General features: G+C 38.0%; 1 protein-coding gene across 3 annotated transcripts in view; it reads left to right on the forward strand.

The window, feature by feature from the left end:
• Window positions 1-19,302, forward strand: part of LOC128699511 (centromere protein I) — a 29,520-nt gene that overhangs the window by 521 nt on the left and 9,697 nt on the right. The window contains exons 2-12 of one of the 3 annotated variants that reach the window (XM_070098118.1): window positions 1,555-1,695; window positions 2,442-2,542; window positions 3,747-3,884; window positions 5,167-5,297; window positions 9,111-9,297; window positions 10,634-10,743; window positions 11,478-11,641; window positions 12,186-12,349; window positions 16,661-16,847; window positions 18,285-18,442; window positions 18,674-18,798. In XM_070098118.1, coding sequence (XP_069954219.1) covers window positions 1,555-1,695; window positions 2,442-2,542; window positions 3,747-3,884; window positions 5,167-5,297; window positions 9,111-9,297; window positions 10,634-10,743; window positions 11,478-11,641; window positions 12,186-12,349; window positions 16,661-16,847; window positions 18,285-18,442; window positions 18,674-18,798 — 1,606 coding nt within the window. Of the gene's footprint in view, window positions 1-1,543; window positions 1,696-2,441; window positions 2,543-3,746; window positions 3,885-5,166; window positions 5,298-9,110; window positions 9,298-10,633; window positions 10,744-11,477; window positions 11,642-12,185; window positions 12,350-16,660; window positions 16,848-18,284; window positions 18,443-18,673; window positions 18,799-19,302 lie in introns of all 3 variants that reach the window. The other 2 variants (XM_070098119.1, XM_070098120.1) reach the window with 2 other exon arrangements.

Genomic DNA, 19,302 nt, shown 5'->3' on the forward strand with positions numbered 1-19,302 from the left:
CGTTGAAGGATCTTTTTTTCATGTAATTAAATTTCTAAAAGGAAGTTCATTGATGCCGATGAAGGGGCTCTTGATCCAAGTTATTGAACCTGTACTCCCTTTCCTAGGATCAAACCCCGTACCTTGATTGATAGCACACTGCTCACACACTGAGGTTCGAGGTTTGATCCCCGGTACAGGTGAAAACATTAAGACGTGTTTCCTTAAGACACCTGCTGTCTGTGTTCACCTAGCAGTAAAATAGGTACCTGGGTGTCTGTGGACTGGTGTGGGTCGCATCCTGGGAACCAAAATGACCTAATTTGCCTGAAGTGCTGTGCATAACGAGCGACTCTCTGTGTAGTAGTATGTCATTGATGTCGACTATAGTCTGTATACCTCGTACATGTAGAAATGAAGATTATTATTATCATCATCAATGGCTGTTTCCCAGGCACTGTGACCCATATGGGTTTAGAGCTTCCCCTGGATAACGCTACTACTTCTACTACACAAATAATTTTTATTTGTATTTGTAATGTACATAGTCATAGATACACCATTGTTTATTTCATTATATGAATCATTATATGAATTCATCACTAGGATTTTGCTCCATGGAACTTCCCATGTTATGTAACTTTTAGATGTATAATATTTATTCTTTACATTATACATCACCCTTGACTCATGAAATCGTAATGACGTGATTGCAAATGAACCATACCATGGGTGGGGATTGAAATCATGGCGAGTTTTACGACTCCTTCGCCATGAGTTCAGTCCCCACCTGTGCTATGTATTATACATCACCCCTATTTATTAAATCCAGTGGCTAACGCGACGGTCTGGAGTTTTGACTCTCTCTGACTGCGGGTTCAAATCCCGCCCATGGTATGGTTTGTTTGCAATTATGTCATTACAATTTCATGAGTCAAATCCAGGGTTTATTGTGAAAGTGATTTTTCGGTATGTATTGTAATTAGTGCAGGTATAATATCAATCACTTAGCAACTGCTACATTTTCACTGATTGTAAGTTGTTATAAGGCGCTATACATGATTAAGGTATGCTGTAGATCAATCACTAGCGCACTTAGCTCATACGCTGTGATCCGGGGGTCAGTCCCCAGTACGGATGGAAAACATTAGGATGTGTTTAATTAAGACACCTGCTGTCCATGTTCACCCATCAGTAAAACGGGAACCTGGGTGTTAGTAGACGAGTGTGGATCACATCCTGGGACAAAATTGACCTAATTTGCCCAAAATGCTCTGCGTAACAAGGGGCTTTCTATATAAGTGTCATTGATGTCAGCTAGGCCTGTATACCTTGTACATGTACATGTACTTATAGAAATAAAGATTATTATTATTATTATTATTATTATTATTATTATTTTTATTATTTTTATTATTATTTTTATTTTTATTTTAGAATCATGTCCAGTTAAGAGAAGTACATTTTTTGTCCTTAATATTCTAGTGCTTTTATTATTAATAATGCTTATATTTTGCAAATTACTTTTTTTTTAAGTAATGGCAGCAATTACTATTCACTATAGATTATTTTCAGATGCAAACCACCGACCTCGGGACATTGATAAGGTGGAGATGAAGCGCTTTGTACAAGTGCTTCAAACAGCCTCAGTCAACGGCCTAAATTCTAGACAGATTATGACTTTGTCAACCAATGTTGTTTTCACAAATGCCTATGGTATGAAAATATTCTTTCTCTAATTATGTTAGGTGAATTTGTTGATAGGAAATGTACTCCATGATTATTTGTTGTAAATAACTATATAGTGACAAATGCTCATATTTGAATTTATATATGATATATATACTAATTTTAAGTTGGTGACATTTTTGTATCCAGTACCATGTTTCTTGAATTAGTTTCATAAAAGAAAATACAGCACTCCCATTATCAAAAAATTTTGATTGTATTGTCAGATTATGTGAAATTAAAAAAAAAAAATTGTATATTATCAAAACTAAGCACTAAACACACAAGGGTCATACAGCACTGACGGTATATTATACACTTAACATTATAGTCAGTTGCCATAATGTTAAGGTTCATTGATAGAATTAGAGCACAGTACTAGTCTATGAGCATAACAGGAAACTCCAGCATTAATATTGTAAACATCATGTATGAAATGATAATACACCCAGTAAAAAATTTAAATAATTTGTGTTAATCACAGCTTTGGTAATCTTGAAACTTAGTTATTATTAAAGTAAGCTATATTTTTATTGTATTTTCCATGAGCAGATCTTCTCATGGGAGATACCTTGATGCTGGTTAGGGGCTCTTGATTCCACTAACTGGACCTGTCCTCCCTTTCCTTGGATCAGACCTGATTGCCACCTATTCCCAGGTACTATATGGCTTGTATGAGTTTAGTGCTTTGCTCATAAAAATAACCTTACAAATAATTTTTTCTTCTCCTACAGATGTACTAACTCGTCGAAAATTACTTTACTCCTTGATACCAGAAGGTCATGACTTTCCCTACCGTCTGATTCCGCTGGCTATCTCTTCAGCAACTGTTATTGTAAGTTAACAAGGCTAATTATAGGGCTTCATACTTATTTTATAGGGATTATAAGGCCTTTGGAAACATTTGCGTAGTTTATTATAAATGTAAGCTGTCAACCTTCAAATTTTGATACTTTTCTTGTCAATTTATTTTATAATTCTACATTCTCAAAGAAGTGTGAAGCACTCTCATTGCCTGAATTACTATAAGGGCTTAATGTGCTTTTCACCTCTTTATGTAGATGTTTTCCTGATCACAGTCACCAGCGTCCTTAGTACAAACTGAAACCTTATATTAAGATTAATTCAAAAGTTACAGTTTCACTTGTAAATAAAAGCAAGGTGGGTAAGCAAGCAGAATGCCTGTTACAGTCAACATTGAAGGTTTACCCTTGATTTTTTGAGTTATCTGAAAAATAATGGAATTCAGATTTCTAGAGTTAGACTGTATACATCTGTAGTGTAGTAATTAGTACAAGTTTTTGGGAAGGCATCTCCTTCTGCATGTAGTTACCTTGATGCCAGTAAGAGGGTTCTTGATCCAAGGTATTGAGCCCATCTCTTTTCCTTGAATCGAATCTGATTTCCTTCCATTTCCCCAGATACTGTATGACTTAAGAGTTTAGTGCTTGCCCATAAATGGAATACTAAATAATAATGTGAGGGCAGCCATTCTAGCTTTAATGCTTTTTTCATTGGATAGAAGTGACAAAAATATGTAGGCATGTTAGATAAGAGTGAATGGAGGCAGATGGGTTTTATGAGTTGACATGCTGTTGAGTGTAAGCAAAGTAACATTTATGAGAGGATTCAAGGAAACTTGTTAGCCAGACTGGGGTCCTGGAGGTAGGAAGTACAGTGTCTGCACTCTGAAAGGAAGGGTGGGGATGTTGCAGTTTGGAGTGTCATCTGAAATGTAATATTGGTGTGCTTCTGGCAAGACAGTGATCAAGCGAGTGACAGTGAAAGTGTTTTCTTCTCTGTCATGTCACTCTACCTCAGTGGGAGATGGCCGGAGTGTTAAAAAGCCTATGGTGTGGAAACTTCTGAACCTGTACTTATAATGTCCCTACATTGGCAACAGATCTTTTTATAATTTTTTCTTAAAACTGGTTAATTGGTAGATTAAATCAATCAATCATTATACTGTAAGTGTGTGTCTTGTACTTGTATAAGTATGGGTACATAGGTAACCAGTGTGATGTATATTACTTCAACAGCCAGTGAGTCCTGCATGGCAACATGCTATACTGTCCTGGCTGGGGGCACTACTGGAGTATGGCATCCTCAGTCCTCACCACAAATATGTACACATCTGTTATCCTGCAGTTTTTGCCTTGCTCTCCCACCTGAACCTGGTATGTAATGCCTCTACATTTTTTCAAGGTTTATAAATATTTTTGAATTGAAATGTATTTACTTACTGTGTGAGCTGGTAGTTTTTAAATTTATTATACAGTAGGCCCCCACCTTTCACAAAAGTTACGTTCCTGAAAACGGAGCTATATGCGAAAGCAATGAGTGCCATGAAAAACCTATTGGTAAAATTGGGCTTCATTCCATGACACCCCAGAAAAAAAACAATTTTAATTCATAATTCACTTAAAATAATTATTGCATGATGATTTTGAAAGTGTTATACACGTTATGGACTCATTACAAAGAGTTTACAGTACAATGTGAATATTTTATGTAACTTGTGGTGTTACCTGTTTATCTAAAGGCTTTTCCTCATCCTCTTCTGTTGTCTGACTCCCTTCTATCTGGGAATTTAGCTCTGCTATCATTCTTTTCTAGTCTCTTATAGTCATCTTCTAAGACTTCATTCACATCTCATTGCATATCATCAGATCCCTCACCTGGCAGTCTTCTTGCCCGGTCATCCATTTACTAGACCTAACTACTGAGAGTAAACTTATTGCATCTGCAATGTTGAATTTACATCAGAACTCCGGCCTTCCTAACTCTGAGTCAGCATTCATTGCTGTGATTACTTTCTGTATTACTTTGCTTGTGTAGATACACTTAAATGTTTTAATTACTCCTTAGTCCAGTGATTGTATCATTGATGTATTTCATACTATAAAAAACTTTACATTTTACTTCACATCCTGCAGGAGTTCAGGATGAGCAAGAGAATTGTCAAGGATCAGGAGAATCTGAAATGCAAGGCTCTTGTGCAGATACAACTGAACTTTGATAATAAATTAATGCTGGAACAAGTATACAGTATAAACAAGACTTAAGTCATCAGTACTGGCTGGTTAGACCATCAAATGGAGCAACAAAAAGATCAGAAATAGAATGATAATACAGGAGTGAGTAATGGTATGTGTCTGAGGCAACTGGCAGTGTTGGGGGTAGTGTGGCTGGGAGGTAAACACTATTGAGTGATGTTAGGTATACCAAAAAAAAAAAAATCCTAAAACGAGCATGAGGGGACAATATCCTGCCTGCTTCACTGTGATACCTGGCCACTTCACAGTGAAAGGTGGAAAAATGATAGTAAAAAAGTGAATTGTGAATCGGCAGAAATACAGTGGCTGGAGGTGCGATAGGAGGGGGCCTACTATGTACAATGCTGAACCCTCATATGATAGGCCAGAAATGTTTTAAGATTATAAAATTAATGTATTTCAGTGTGGTTTGGCTTGCAAGGTGCTCTACTACATAACACTGCGTGAAGATGTCAGTCAGAGTCGGGCACAACACTTGATGAGAATGAAAAAAACAAAGCCTGGATTTTTTATAAATATCTCCCAACTACTGAGGTGAGCTCTTGTATATTTACTGATAGCGTAGGCATGAGTGTCCACTGCAACTTTTCTTGGGAATAGCAAGGATTTCTAAGAGGATAAGCAAGGGATAGGCAAGGTTGATAATTAAGATGCATACAACAGTTAGGTATATTTATTCTGAAACATTTCGCCTACACAGTAGGGTTCTTCAGTCGTATACAGAAGAGTTAGCAGAAGCAGTAGAGATGTGATTATGTTGTAATCAGTCACTCACCCTTGAAGACATAGTTTTGAGCTGGTCAGTCCCTCAGCCTGGAAAAGAGTTTTTCTCCATAGTCTGGAACACTGTGAAGTTGAAACAACAGTGTGGACATTTATATACTGTCAAAGGTGAGGCACATCCCACTAATAGAAGAAAGAATGTAAACATTGAAAGGGCAGGTCCCTCTCAAATCCATCCATTCTCACTTGAAAAAAGTTGGTGTTTTCTGTTCCAAGATGCAGTTGTGTTAGTGTATGACAGACACTGCAACACATTGTTGCACATTGTATTATATGATAAATGTTGTCAGGATCACATTAAGGTAAGGAGATGCATTTTAACATTAGCTTTGAAGTGGTTGGCTGATAGGAAATATCTGGAATCTTTAGGTAAGGAGTTCCAGATTTTAGATCCTTTAACCCTTTGAGGGTTTTGGTCGTACTAGTACGTCTTACGCGTAGGGGTTTTTGACGTACTAGTACTCATAAATTCTAGCGGCCTCAAATCTAGTGGGAGAAAGCTGGTAGGCCTTCATATGAAAGAATGGGTCTATGTGGTCAGTGTGCACAGTCTAAAAAAAATCCTGCAGCACACAGTGCATAATGAGAAAAAAAAAAACTTTGACCATTTTTTTTTAATAAATCAGCGACTTTGCAGTGTATTTTCGTATGGTATTTATTGTTGTATTCTAGTTTTCTTGGTCTCATTTTATAGAATGGAAGACATATTACAGAAATTGAGATGATTTTGACTGGTTTTACAATGAAAGGTGCCTTCAAATTGAGCTCAAAGTAGCAGAAATGTTCGATTTTTACCAAACTTCAAAAGTAAACAAATCGTGCCAAGCGTGCAATACACGTCAACTGGTGAGTCTAATATTCTTTCACAAGTGCACCAATAATATTTATACCATTTTTTGCACTAATGCAGTAGTCTGCATAACAGTAAATCTTCTATTTTTTGTGAGAATAAAAATTCAAAGTGGAAAGCAAAAGAATATAAGAGGGGCCTTGAGACGTGACTAATGACTAGAGGAAATGTCATTTTAGTGCCAGGAATGTCTTTCTTGATTATTCTGGACCCTATTCGGAAATTGGCATCTTTTGAAATTTGTGTGAAATTGGCAAAATTGCTAAATTCTGACCACTGTACTGGATAGTTGAATTTATAAATGGGTGGTTTCTTGCACCCATTCGATAGAAAAAATGGAGTTCTAGCGGAATATTCATGTTTTTTGTCGACTAGTACAGTGAAATTGGCCGAAAATGGGGCTCAAAGTGGGCAAAATCGCCGATGCGTAAACATCGCCGAGACCGCTAACTTTGCGAGAGCATAATTCCGTAAGTTTTCTATCAAATTTCAAACTTTTGGTGTCTTTATGATCGGGAAAAGATTCTCTATCTTTTCATAAGAGAAAATAATTTTTTTTTTTTTTTAAATTTGGCCGACCCTGAGAACGAGTTTCGGAGAGGGCCTGTCGACCCTCAAAGGGTTAATGTGCATTGAGTTTTTGCACAGGTTGAGTCGGACACAGGGAATATCAGAGATTTTTGCATCAATGGTACTGTATTTAATTATAATAAATCTATCTTCTTTCAACACACCAGCCGTATCCCACCGAGGCGGGGTGGCCCAAAAGGAAAAACAAAAGTTTCTCTTTTTACATTTAGTAATATATACAGGAGAAGGGGTTACTATCCCCTTGCTCCCGGCATTTTAGTCGCCTCTTACAACACGCATGGCTTACGGAGGAAGAATTCTGTTCCACTTCCCCATGGAGGTAAGAGGAAATATACAAGAAGAAGAACTAGAAAGAAAATAGAAGAAAACCCAAAGAGGTGCGTATATATATGCTTGTACATGTATGTGTATTGTGACCTAAGTGTAAGTAGAAGTAGCAAGATGTACCTGAAATCTTGCATGTGTATGAGGCAAGAAGACACCAGCAATCCTACCATCGTGTAAAACAATTACTGGCTTCCATTTTACACTCACTTGGCAGGACGGTAGTACCTCCCTGGGCGGTTGCTGTCTACCAACCTACTACCTAGGATTATAATAAATAACATGATTAAATAACATAACATGTGTATGAGAGAGGGAGATTACTTCCCAGTAAAAGTAGATCTTAGACAGGGATCTGTAATGTCACCATGGTTGTTTAACATATTTATAGATGGAGTTGTGAAATAAATAAGTGCTAAGGTGTTGGGGAGAGGGGTGGTATTAAATTATTGGGAATCAAATACAAAATGGGAGTTGAAACAGTTACTGTTTGCTGATGATACTGTGCTTTTGGGAGATTCCAAAGAAAAGTTGCAAAGGTTAGTGGATGAGTTTGGGAGGGTGTGCAAAGGTTGAAAGTGAACATAGGTAAAGAAAAATTGAATATCACATTGGAGGGAGGGAGTATGGAAGAAGTGAATGTTTTCAGATATTTGGGAGTTGACTTGTCAGTGGATGGGTTTATGAAGGATGAGGTTAACCATAGAACTGATGTAGATGTAGTAAGTTCTCTGGTCTTGTCCCAACCTGGGCCTTTTATAGGATTGATGAAGGAAAAAAAGGTGAGTGGTGCATTAAGGTATCTGTGGAGACAAAAAACGTTGTCCATGGAGGCAAGATGGGAATGTATGAGAGTATAGTGGTACAAACACTCTTATGTGGGTTTGTAGCATGGGTTGTAAATGCTGCAGCGAGGAGGTGGCTGGAGGCATTAATGTCCTGTCTAATGACACTGTGTGGTGTAAATATTATGCAGAGAATTTGTAGTGTATAAATTAGGAGGTGTGGAGTTAGTAAAAATATTAGCCAGAGGGCTAATGAGGGGCTGTTCGAGATGGTTTGGTCATGTAGAGAGAATTGAACAAAATAGAATGACTTGGAGAGAGTATAAATCTGTAGGGGAAGGAAGGCGGGGTAGGGGTCAGCCCCGAAAAGGTTGGAGGGATTGGGTAAAGGAGGTTTTGTGGGCAAGGGGCTTGGACTTCCAGCATGGGTGTTAGATAGTGAATGGAGACAAATGGTTTTTTGGGACCTGATGAGCTGTTGGAGTGTGAGCAGGGTGATATTTTGTGAGGGGATTCAGGAAAACCAGTTAGCCAGATTTGAGTCCTGGAAATGGGAAGTACAATGCCTGCACTTTAAAGGAGGGGTTTGGGATATTGGCAGTTTGGAGGGACGTCTGAACTTTCGTATCTGGATGCCTCTGCAGAGACACTGATTGTCTGAGTAATGGTCATACACAAATAACCCGCACATAAAAGAGAGAATCTTACAACGACGTTTCAGTCCGACTTAGACCATTTACAAAGTCACACTGTGTGACTTTGTAAATGGTCCAAGTCGGACCGAAACGTCGTCGTAAGCTTCTCTCTTTTATGTGCGGGTTATTTGTGTATCGTTCCAGTCATGGTATTGTGCCTTTTTTTGTTATTAGTAATGGTGAGTGTTGAATGATGAAAGTTTTTTTCTTTCTTTTTGGGTCACCCTGCCTTGGTGGGAAATGGCTGACTTGTTAAAAAAAAAAAAAACATGATTACACAAAAATTTATCATGTTTTCCAAATTATCTTCACTTGGCAGAATTTACCACCTCTTCCGTCCTGACCTAGTGGTTGGTGAGCTGTCTCACAGGAGGGTTGTACCAAGCACTCCACATCCCATGAAAGTTGCTCTCTTAGCAGCTAGACTGCGGCTGCAAGAAAATTCAGAAAGTGATATTTTGCAAGAGAGTAACAATGTTTGGCCTGACAGAAATCAAGTGGAAAAGGTAAGTATGATGTAATTGCTTATTTTTAATTACTTTTTTTTTTTTTAGTTTGGTAGGATGACCTTTTAATTTTTATTCCTGGCTCTTAAATTGAATTCATCTGACTCTGCTCATGTGTTTAAGTTTTGTTTAACCCTTGTTTGGAGTCCTCTTTTGCTCTTGTTGCTCAGTTTATCCCACTTTTTTACTCTTCTTTATGCTTCCTGTTACCCCTGTGGGTCATTTATGTGTATTTAACAAAGATGATTGCTTGATTATTTATCATTACGTGTGCATAGTCCAGTGGCTGTTCTACAGCTCTACACTCATCGATAAAGTTACCCAGGTGTTGCATGTGTATTATTATTTATCAGTTTGGCCATTTACTTTGCATTGACTTTAAATTTTAGTGCATAAATAATATTTATCTATGACACAGGCAGCTTGTTTATGAAGGCTATAGTCCAGTGGCTGAGTTGTTATTACTGGATAAATTTTGGTTGGGACATGTTGGGTATCTTTATATGTATATGCTTCTAATCTGTTGTATTCTGAGCACCTCTGCAAAAACTGATTATGTGTGAGTGAGGTGAATGTGTTGAATGATGATGAAAGTATTTTCTTTCTTTTTGGGTCACCTTGCTTCAGTGGGAGACGGCCGACTTGTTAAAAAAAAAATGTATAGAAACTTTGGGGTTTGTGGTAGTAAAGCATTTAAGAGTTCAGTTTGAAATAAATATGTAAATGGCTTCATAGGCTAAAAAATACTTCTCTCATGGAAAAGAAGTGCCTGAGAAACCAGAGATATCACTTGAGCATCCAGCATTGTGCAAGAATGTTAGATCAGAGTGAGTCGAGGCAGGATTTTGGGGGAATATTTTAAGTGGTGTTAGATTGTGAGCAAGGTAATTTGTACAAATGGGTTCAGGAAAACCAGTTCATGACACTAGTTCTGGAGGTGGAAGGTAGAGTGCCTGGACTTTGAAGGGTAAGTGGATATATTGCAGCTCAGTATCATGGACTTTTTTGTCCATAAATATTTGGAAAACCATATAGAATAGAACATTCTTGTTTAGGTCACCTCGCCGTAATAGAAGAGGCTGTGTTGATACATAAATGGTAGAGGTGACCGGTTTGTGCATGGATACTTCAATTTCTTATAGGAAAGAAGAGACGGTTTTGTTCTCCATAGGATGTTAATACAAGAACATGCCTACCATATTGATTCTCATAATTTAGTGCACAGTGAACGTTTGGCTTGACTGCTGAAAAGCAAACTAATAATGGCAATGAATATTGGAAAGTTGTCTGCTCTAGACAAGTAATGTCAGTTCATAATGATTATTTTCTTGTTTAGGTAAATCCCTATCAGCGAAAGACAGCCATCCCTCAACCGGATACGAACTTTTATACTTCTAAAGTAGAAGAGAAGAAAGAGAAAGTTATATTTGTTACACAGTATCGAAGGTTAGTACAAAGTAAAGCAGATAACAATAAGAATTTAATTTTTAGCCTATATTGAAAGACAGATGAATTTCTCTTAAGGTGCTGGAACCCTTTGTCTAGTATGATCTGTTATTTGTTATAAATGCATTTTCTCATTTATGTTCTATTAAAATCAATTCTAATACATTCTTAAAGCTCTTTGCATTATTATTAAAAGTGCTAAACCTACAAGGGTCATACAGTGCAACAGGGCAGGGAAGGGTGTGGGGGTATTGGGTAGCAAGAGGGAGAGGTATTATTATTAGGTCATGGAGTGCAGCAGGGCAAGGATAGTGCAGGGGTAAGGGCTAGCAAGAGATTGAGGTAGAAATGGCTGTGGGGAGTGATAGAGGCATCACCATCAGAGTTTGTGCAATAAATCAGTTACTGTCAAAAAGTCAACAAGTCTGGGTTAAAGAAGGGTGTATCAGCAAGAAGGGAAGAAATTTCTTTGCAGTTGTAGGGAAAGATTTAGTTTTTTCCTCCACAACTGTGACTGATCATAATTATGATTTCTCTTTGTCAGTAGGCCTGAGTAAAAGGTTCTGCACAACCGGTTGACGAACAGAAGCTGCCACTGAAAACGAAATCGAAGGACTAATTTTTTCCATTTTTGGCTATTACTTTGGGTTTTGAACTAAGGGGAGAGAAAATGCTTTGTGTGTTTTGGTTGTACACTGCATTGCTGATATTACATCGTGTTAATTTCCTTTCAGGTTTACAGAGCTTGTACGTGGCATGGAAGACTATTACTTTTGGCAGTGGCCCAACAACCCAGCAACTCATTTATCCAAACCCATCATTATTCCTTTATTCCGACCACATCAGCAACATATTTTTGTAGGCCTCACAAACTGGCTTGAGTTTGCACTACGAAGCGGTGAGAATTGACTACTATATATACGTACATCTTGACATAAAATGTATTGGTACACTGTGTCTCCCTGAAACATTTTTATTTATTTTAAAGTGATAAGTGTATGAACTTCTTTATTACTGTATCATTATTCACTTCATTTCACTTTTTTACCACTCATAATTTGAAAAAATCATGAAAATGTACTTCTCTACCCTTCATGGTTCCAGTTGCAAGCCTAGATGCTTTCATTTATTTTATAGCTCACTCTCCATGGTTCAGGCTCCAGTCTGGATGCTCTCCTTTTATGTACGAGTTTAAGCATTTATAGGGGGACAGGAAATTTTTTTTTCCCCTAGTGATTTATTTTACTTTGTGATTATTAATTGTGCAGTTACTTATTTTTCTTCAACCTTTTGCACTGTAAGAATGTTTTTTCTTTCTATATTGTTCTGATGGTACAAAAGGTTGCTTCTAATGTACATATAAATATATTAATCATTCATTTATTCATACATTTAATTGAAAGCTAACAGTTTTCTCTGACTGCATTAATTCTTTTTAACAGAGGTGATAGGAGGAGTTGGTAACCCAAGCTCAGAGCGGTGTGAAAAGTTGCTAAATGCAGCGTATAATTTGGTTTGCTGCATGGGGGGCAGATCTGTTCCTGTTATTGACAACTTTATAACAGAGTTAATTATGAAATGGGATGAAAAAACACACTTTGATAAGGTAATCATTGTCTTAAGTTTTTTCTTACACCATTATAAATATTTTATTTATAATGCCACACAAGTAGTCTTTGTCAGGTACAGTGAAATCCCAGATATTGGCCAAATCGGATTTTGGCTACTTTTTGGGCCGAAATTCTGTCCTGGATTTCGGCCGGCCACTCGGAAATTGGCTGTATTGGACGCATCCGCCCGCCACTCCGCCACATTTGTGAGTCAGTCTGGCTGTCTCTCTGGGTGAGTGAGCAACACTACGTGCATTCATCCAAACATTTCATTATAATCCATTGTTTTTTGTGGTTGTTTATTGAGTGCGACTGTGAAATAAGCCACCGTGGTCCCAAAGAAAGTTCCTAGTGTCAGCCCTTTGGTAAAGAAAGTGAGAAACACGATAGAATTCAGTGACAAAGCCTTGTCCCACTTCAGGCAAATCTTACAGATGCCAGAAACAGACCTCTCTGGACAATGTTTTTATGTGACAGGTGTGCAGTGACTCTCAAGCTGGTCCTAGTGCCAGTAAAAAGCAAAGAAGGGAAGTAACCCCAGAGAGGGCATTGATACCTAAAGTCCTTATGGAGGGGGATTCCTTTTCCAAACAATAACCCCACCTCCCTCTCCCCTCCTCACCTTCTTCAATATGCCAACAAGAGTCTTCAATAATGGTTTGTAATGTTCATTTATCATTAAAAGTTGTGCTTTATATTCATCTCTCATTGTTTCCTGTATGTAAAACTATAGTTAATCTTTAAAAAAAATGTATTTTTTGTTAATATTTTTGGGTGTCTGGAACGAATTAACTGTATTTGCATTAATTTTTATGGGAAATATTACTTCAGTTTTCAGCCTTTTCGGATTTAGGCCAACCTTTTGGAACGGATTATGGCCGAAATCCAGGGTTCCACTGTATTTCATTTATGGTTTTATGTTTACATGTGGTAACTGATAAAGCTTAGAATAATTAGCCCCTTGCTCTTGGCATTTTAATCGCCTCTTCCTTCGTAAGCCATGTATTTGTTGTAAGAATTCATTTCCACTTCTCCGTGGAGATGAAAGGAAATAAAGAAGAAGAACTATTAAGAAAATAGAAGAAACCCCAGATGGGTGTGTATGGGTATATGCATGTGTAATGTGACCTAAGTATAAGTAGAAGTATGAAGATATACCTGTTATCCCATGTGTTTATGAGACAGAAAAAATGACACCAGCAATCCTACCATCATGTAAAACAATTGCAGGTTTCCTTTTCACATTCGCTTGGCAAGACGGTAATACCTCCCTGGGTGGATGCTGTCTACCAACCTACTACCTAGGTCTTATTGTACTTTTCTTTCTTTCAACACACCGGCCGTATCCCACCGAGGCAGGGTGGCCCAAAAAGAAAAACAGAAGTTTCTCATTTTAAATTTAGTAATATATACAGGAGAAGGGGTTACTAGCCCATTGCTCCCGGCATTTTAGTTGCCTCCTACAACACGCATAGCTTACGGAGGAAGAATTCTGCTCCACTTCCCCATGGAGATAAGAGGAAATAAACAAGAATAAGAACTAGAAAGAAAATAGAAGAAAACCCAGAGGGGTGTGTATATATGTGCTTGTACATGTATGTGTAGTGTGACCTAAGTGTAAGTAGAAGTAGCAAAAAAAACCATACCCCCGGCCGGGATTGAACCTCGCTAACGCGACGGGCTGGAGTTTTGAGAGACTATGACCGCGGGTTCAATCCCGGCCGGGGGTATGGTTTATTTGCAATCGTGTCATTACGATTTCTTAAGTCATGTAGAAGTAGCAAGACATACCTGAAATCTTGCATGTTCATGAGACAGAAAAAAGGACACCAGCAATCCTACCATCATGTAAAACAATTACAGGCTTTCGTTTTACACTCACGTGGCAGGATGGTAGTACCTCCCTGGGTGGCTGCTGTCTACCAACCTACTACCTAGGTCTTATTGTACTTACCTATATAATTTTTTTTTTTAACACCAGCTGTCTCCCACTGAGGTAATGGCCCAAAGAAAAAGAAGAAACACTTTCACCATCATTCATTCTATCACTATCTTGCCAGAGGCAGGTTGATCCTATAGTTCAGATGTCCCTCCCAAATGCAAATATCCTCACCCCTCCTCCAATGTGCATGCACTGTACTTCCCACCTCCAGAATTCAAATCTGACTGGTTTGTGTGTATGTGTATGTGGGGGAGGGGTGACAAGTTGAGGAAAAAGGGGTTCTAGGGATGAGGTAAGAATAACTGGCGTTGCAAAACCTTGATGATGTGATGGCAGTGACTCTGGAGTGCTAAATAAATGTTTTGATTAGCAACCACTCTTGTAGTTACTATGCTGTATTTAAACAGTTACCCCTGCCTCCTACCTTGGTAGATACTTAAATATTCTACAACACATTCAAATAAATATTTGGAAGGGATCTCATATTTATCAAACTTGGTGATTAACACTGACAAGAAATTTACTGAGGATACTTTTCACCATCAGGGCACATATTACATTGTATGATAATTACATGTACACCTGATTTCGGATTTTTTTATGCTATGTGTATGTATGTACTCTCTCTTCCCACTATCAGAATTTTGGCTGTAACAAAGCATTTCTGGACTTAGCATATTTGAAATAGCAGGAATTTTTCCTTATACTAAGGTGTAACTGCAAAGGCATATATTGACAATTTTCTCCTGTAATAAGTACATGTTATTGGTTATATATGGAAACCATGTGTGATTCTATTATTTAGTCTGGCAAAGTGAAGAAAAATTAAAAGATTGCAAGTATATGGAATAGGTGGTAAGTTATTAAATGCTGTAAAGAGTTTTTATGAGGATAGTGAGGCTCAGGTTAGGGTGTGTAGAAGAGAGGGAGACTACTTCCCGGTAAAAGTAGGTCTTAGACAGGGATGTGTAATGTCACCATGGTTGTTTAATATATTTATAGATGGGGTTGTAAAGGAAGTAAATGCTAGGGTGTTTGGGAGAGGGGTGGGATTAAATTATGGGGAATCAAATTCAAAATGGGAATTGACACAGTTACTTTTTGCTGATGATACTGTGCTTATGGGAGATTCTAAAGAAAAATTGCAAAGGTTAGTGGATGAGTTTGGGAATGTGTGTAAAGGTAGAAAGTTGAAAGTGAACATAGAAAAGAGTAAGGTGATGAGGGTGTCAAATGATTTAGATAAAGAAAAATTGGATATCAAATTGGGGAGGAGGAGTATGGAAGAAGTGAATGTTTTCAGATACTTGGGAGTTGACGTGTCGGCGGATGGATTTATGAAGGATGAGGTTAATCATAGAATTGATGAGGGAAAAAAGGTGAGTGGTGCGTTGAGGTATACCTCAACGCACCACTCACCTTTTTTCCCTCATCAATTCTATGTGGAGTCAAAAAACGTTATCTATGGAGGCAAAGAAGGGAATGTATGAAAGTATAGTAGTACCAACACTCTTATATGGGTGTGAAGCTTGGGTGGTAAATGCAGCAGCGAGGAGACGGTTGGAGGCAGCGGAGATGTCCTGTTTAAGGGCAATGTGTGGTGTAAATATTATGCAGAAAATTCGGAGTGTGGAAATTAGGAGAAGGTGTGGAGTTAATAAAAGTATTAGTCAGAGGGCAGAAGAGGGGTTGTTGAGGTGGTTTGGTCATTTAGAGAGAATGGATCACAGTAGAATGACATGGAAAGCATATAAATCTATAGGGGAAGGCAGGCGGGGTAGGGGTCGTCCTCGAAAGGGTTGGAGAGAGGGGGTAAAGGAGGTTTTGTGGGTAAGGGGCTTGGACTTCCAGCAAGCGTGCGTGAGCGTGTTAGATAGGAGTGAATGGAGACGAATGGTACTTGGGACCTGACGATCTGTTGGAGTGTGAGCAGGGTAATATTTAGTGAAGGGATTCAGGGAAACCGGTTATTTTCATATAGTCGGACTTGAGTCCTGGAAATGGGAAGTACAATGCCTGCACTTTAAAGGAGGGGTTTGGGATATTGGCAGTTTGGAGGGATATGTTGTGTATCTTTATATGTTTATGCTTCTAGACTGTTGTATTCTGAGCACCTCTGCAAAAACAGTGATAATGTGCGAGTGTGGTGAAAGTGTTGAATGATGATGAAAGTATTTTCTTTTTGGGGATTTTCTTTCTTTTTTGGGTCACCCTGCCTCGGTGGGAGACGGCCGACTTGTTGAAAAAAAAAAAAAATAAAATAAATATAATTATTATTATAATCAAAAGAAAGTGCTAAACCTACTAGGGTCATACAGCTGTATAAATATAAACAAATTCATATACTGTACCTTTAATTTGACAGGTCATTGCACTGCTTGGAGCTGTATCGTTCTCCTCACCTGAATTTCTCTCCGAGTCAGTACTGAAACTGGTTGCTAAAGTATTATGTTTTGCCCCGCTGATTACCTGGTGCAAGGTTGTAGAGGCAGTAACCAACACTGTATGCTCCTGGGCACTGGCAGCTCATGAGGAGGTCTCCAACGATAAAAGTACGGTAACAAATTGGTTGGTGTTTTGCAAATTAATGTGAGTGATTACTTACGTTAGATTATGGAAGTAAAGCTCCAGCTTTTAGATTATCCTCTTAACTATTGACAGATGTGATTTACCTTTATTCTACAGATTTTTTTTTTTTGCAAGTCCATGTACAGTTGAACCCCCAAATTTACAGGCTTCTTAATTCAGTTATCCAGTGGTTTAATTGATGGGCAACTTGCAAATGGCTTCTATTCTCCATGTTTTTTGCAATACCCATTTTTGAGGAGCTTGGAGCACAATCCCTAAATTGAAAACTAACTGTAGGATTTCATTTAACCCTTAAACTGTCTAAACGTAGATCTAGGTTTTTTCAACATTTGAAAGTATGTAAAAAAAGTAGATCTTCTCTTCTTTTTTTTACATTTGAAAACATGTAAAAAAAACTTTGGTCTACTTTTTCTTTTGTTATATTTGAAAATATGTGAAAAAACGTAGATTTACTTTTTGGAGCACTACGCATGTGAATGTAAATTTGTTTGGACAGTTTAAGGGTTAAAATGTTTGTATAATTCTGGGATTCCTACATGTTTAACAGACAGAAGGAAACAATCTTGCCAGAATGAAAAATGACTGACAGGTTTCTATTTCTTGCTTGTATTGTGGTACATTCTAGGTAGTAGGTTGGTAGACAGCAACCGCCCAGGGAGGTACTACCGTCCTGCCAAGTGAGTGTAAAACTGAAGCCTGTAATTGTTTTACACGATGGTAAGATTGCTGGTGTCTTTTTTTTTATCTGTCTCATACACATGCAAGATTTCAGGTACGTCTTGCTACTTCTACTTACACTTAGGTCACACTACACATACATGTACAAGCATATATATACACACCCCTTTGGGTTTTCTTCTATTTTCTTTCTAGTTCTTGTTCTTGTTTATTTCCTCTTACCTCCATGGGGAAGTGGAACAGAATTCTTCCTCCGTAAGCCATGCGTGTTGTAAGAGGCGACTAAAATGCCGGGAGCAAGGAGCTAGTAACCCCTTCTCCTGTATATATTACTAAATGTAAAAGGAGAAACTTTCGTTTTTCCTTTTGGGCCACCCCGCCTCGGTGGGATACGGCCGGTGTGTTGAAAGAAAGAAAGAAAGAATTGTGGTACATCCCTGGGTGGTTACTGTAATTATCATTTTCGTTTACTGGTAATATTATTGTGGTTTATACCCCTCAAAGGAGGTTCCTTGATGCTGGTGAGGGGCTCTTGATTTAGGGAATTGGATCTGTGCTCCAGTTCCTTGAATTGAGCCTGAATACCTTCCATCCCCCCCCTCTCAGGCACTGTATAATCCTATGGGTTTAGCACTCCCCCATGTTTATAATAATAATATGTTTATATTTTATTCATGGTAATATTATTATTATTATTCTGATGTTTATAATAACTTCTGCAGCAGATGATCAGGTGTGGCCTCAACGATTAACATGTGAAGCTTCGATTGTTGGCATATGGTTCCTCACATTAAGAATGGAGCGAATCTTCCTTAAGTCTTTGATAGACTTCAAATGTCATCCATTGGCCATTCACTATATCCTTGACTACTATATTAAGGTTGGTTGAATGTTATCTTCTTGAGTTTTAAAATGGTAAATCTTACTGCATCACACTGATAAAATAAATTCTAAACTTTACCCTCACCAGTGATTCAGTTTAATATTTCAGGAGATTTCTTATGACACTTGTAATAAAGTTCTTTGATAACTTTTGTAGCATTGGCAAAAGGTTGCAGATATCTAAAAGTAATTTTGTAATTTTTCTTTAAAACTGCCTAATTTTCCACAGTTGAATATGCATACTGAGGTGCTGAAGCTTCCAGTAGTATTTTTACCTCCAGCTGCCATGACTCTCACTATTCTGACCAAGGGAGACCTGATGACAACCCATCGTTTGGGAAGGCTCATATCTAGGTATATTAATGTTACACACTTCTGCCTCAGATGAATCATTGTCTGTGTTGAGGTACAGGTTTCCTCCCTACTTTATGCAAATTCACTTGCATGCAGTAACCCTATTTCTACCAGGAATTTGCTATATACTGTAAAAAATTTGCTCTAATGCAATTAGAACTAGTGGTGGCTGTGTACTTTTTGCTCTTATTTGATCATCCAAGCCAGCACTATTTTTTTTTTTTACAGTATTTTTTTATTATTATTAACACACTGGCCGATTCCCACTAAGGCAGGGTGGCTCGAAAAAGAAAAACTTTCACCATCATTCACTCCATCACTGTCTTGCCAGAAGGGTGCTTTACACTTACAGTATATCTTTAATTATCACTAAATTTTTTTTTTTTTTTTTTATAAGTCGGCCGTCTCCCACCGAGGCAGGGTGACCCAAAAAGAAAGAAAATTCCCAAAAAGAAAATACTTTTATCATCATTCAACACTTTTACCTCACTCACACAATGGTTT

This window comes from Cherax quadricarinatus, chromosome 61 (assembly GCF_038502225.1).
Source record: "Cherax quadricarinatus isolate ZL_2023a chromosome 61, ASM3850222v1, whole genome shotgun sequence".
In the NCBI taxonomy this organism is placed as follows: Eukaryota; Metazoa; Arthropoda; class Malacostraca; order Decapoda; family Parastacidae; genus Cherax; species Cherax quadricarinatus.